Genomic DNA, 2,818 nt, shown 5'->3' on the forward strand with positions numbered 1-2,818 from the left:
ACTGCTTTAATTTGAGTTATGTCATTCAGTCGTTGACATATACATGTCAATATTGATTAAGTCAATATTTTTGCATCGACGCAACATGAAAATCCACGTTAAACACTCCTCCGGGTGTAGGCTACATTTTTCGAAAGTCGAACCGGCCAACGGTACAAGTCACCAAAGATATGACTGTGGCAGATTTTGTTCACATACAACCACAAACACTTCACATATTATGTCAGGTAAAAACATACATTTTTTCCAGATACGTAAGAATGTTTTAAATGATGCGGTCGTTGGTGTGCATTGGACACAGATGAGAGCAGCACTTCTTGTGTCAGGAAATGTTTATTCATAGCCCTCCAAATAAAGATATTTGTGATATGAGTCATACACAGTGGTCGAGTCAGTCTTTTACATGTTCATCAGAAACTCCCCTCACAAAAAAAGGCTTCAAGGAGTGTCTTCATTAAGTAAACAGGCTTCACAACCTCAGTGTACAGCACTGGAAATACTCATATCTCAATAGTTCTGCAGCTCACTGTAACTGTGAACATGGACAAAATGATAACATAACTGTGACAACTGATAAATCTTTTTGGCCAGTCTGGTCGTTACTGATATTCTTCACGGAGTGTTTTGTAGCACTCTTTACTTGACCCTCTTGAGTAGCTCTTGAATATCTGCCTCAATATCGATGGTAAGGAAATTTCTGCTGTAGCGCTTAAAGGGCTCTCCATCAGGGCCGATCAGGAACTTCTCAAAGTTCCAGGAAACATCGTTCCTGCACACTGGACTCCAGATGATGGACTTTGGATCAGTCATGAGAGCCAATGCATCATCACTGGGAAATGGCAGGCTGTTTTTCAGGTAGACAAACAAGGAGTGTGCATCCTTTCCATTCACATCCACCTTCTCAAGGAGCTGGAACTTTGGTTCAAAGCCATTCCCTGGACGGACATACTTCAGACATTTGAGGATTTCATCGTTCTTGCAGTTCTCCTGTTATGAAAAAAGACAAAAATCATTAAATGGATTGTAGAGTTGATGGACAACATGCTACCAAATTATGCCAGTGGTGAATTTCCTCCAGTACTGTACTTAATTTGGATGTAACTGTGTTTTACTTGGGAGTTTTAAAAAAAAATCATGTAACATATGTACTGTTTCGACAGTTACTGTAGTTTGCACATTTAGATTTTCAAATGCAAACTCAATAAAATATGAAGCACTGCTACCTGACTGATTTTTTGGGGGGACTGATTTTTATATATTTTAGGTTTTTATTATTAGCTCCACCTCTAATACCTCAAACCTCAAATACAACAGCAAATTACTTTACCACTAACACATTACTAATAATAACACTGATAGGGGCAACTCTGATGCTTATCAGTAGTTAGTAACCATCATTTAGCTGGTAAAATTTTTCAATTATTTTTTTAAACTGGTGATGTTTTACCACTAAAGGCCTTATGACAGTTTGATCATATTAAACACAGCTTTCCTTAAAATTCAAAATTTCCTAATGATAATAGTTGCTAGACTTTATGCCATTAATAAACATCTGGGTTTTACTCTACAGTCTGATGAGGAAGGAGCACAGGGGCCTTGGAGTCCTACACAAATCTGATCATATTCTAATCCTTGATTACTGTATTTTCTAATCCTCACATGGGAAAACAGAGTGATAATAATAATGAAACATACCTGATGTCCAAATTGATTGCAGGGGACACCCAGGACAACGAGTCCCTTGGCAGAATAACGCGAGTGGAGCTCGTTCATCTGGGTGTAATCCCTGGTTGTTGTTCCTCATAGAGACGCCACATTTTCAATAAGAACAACTTTCCCCTTTAGTGAAGCGAAACTCAAGGTCTCTCCACACAGCAGCTTTGCTGTCAACTCATAGAATCTTCTCACAGTCCCAGCCATTTTCTTTCGGGATTCCGGATAGATTCAACGAAGAGGTTAGACTTCAGAAAAAAACGACTTCGATTGTTTTTTAAGGCGGTCGAATGTCAACAAGGCCAGCCTTCGCCTTATTCGTGGGGCGGGGACATTCATGTCACACGACACTCCAGGCTTCGTTGTGACCTTACTACTTTAATATTTCATCATGTTCATTCATTTATTTTGCAATACGATTCAATGCGTCTCGCCGAAACTGCAACTTCTTGAACTCTCGATATTTTATAACAATTTCACTGTCAAGGAAGTAACGTGCATTTACAAGCACTGCACAGTTGATCGATTTGTATTAATTATTAGCCACATAACTATGGTGAATGAATGTCTCATATTCATATTGGACTTCGAGACGTGTGGCAGACGTGTGAACTGCTGTTTCTGTAGTTCACCGATTTAAATTGCCTCTCAGAAACATTTGTAAGTGTCAAGAACATAGAAAAGTTGGCACGGACATAATCAAATGTCTTGATTAAAAAAAAAACCCACCCCTCCTGTGGTCGGCTTGAATGGTATCTTCCAGGAAGTCCCATGCAATGGAGAGATGAGAAGTACAAGAAGACGTAGAAAATAGGAGAGAATCATTACAAAACTCAGATTTGGGCATACCTGACTAATGAGTACACAATTCAAAATAGGAGAACATAACTCAGGAAACTGTGACAATTGCGGACAAGAGGAACCAATAGAACACATCATAGTACACTGTCAAACATATGGGACTGAGAGAACACGACTCAGTCAGAACCTGATAAGCTCAAGATGAAACTGAATATTGTGGACATTTTACAGCAAAACTTGCAGAACGAATGTTATAGTCATTTAATACAGTACCTCAGGGAGATAAAGGTGTTACGGGGAATCT

The 2,818-nt window shown here is 39.0% G+C and overlaps 1 protein-coding gene across 1 annotated transcript; it reads right to left on the reverse strand.

Annotated features, from left to right (window-relative positions):
- Positions 1-314: 314 nt before the first annotated feature.
- gpx1a (glutathione peroxidase 1a) lies at positions 315-2,014 on the reverse strand. The gene is made up of 2 exons (XM_035631441.1): positions 1,696-2,014; positions 315-987 (listed from the first exon to the last, which is right to left on the reverse strand). The coding sequence occupies exons 1-2, from the start codon at positions 1,918-1,920 to the stop codon at positions 637-639; spliced, it is 576 nt and encodes a 191-aa protein (XP_035487334.1). The 5' UTR covers positions 1,921-2,014; the 3' UTR covers positions 315-636.
- Between the last annotated feature and the right edge of the window lie 804 nt (positions 2,015-2,818).

The sequence above is a fragment of the Scophthalmus maximus genome, chromosome 6, assembly GCF_022379125.1.
Source record: "Scophthalmus maximus strain ysfricsl-2021 chromosome 6, ASM2237912v1, whole genome shotgun sequence".
In the NCBI taxonomy this organism is placed as follows: domain Eukaryota; kingdom Metazoa; phylum Chordata; class Actinopteri; order Pleuronectiformes; family Scophthalmidae; genus Scophthalmus; species Scophthalmus maximus.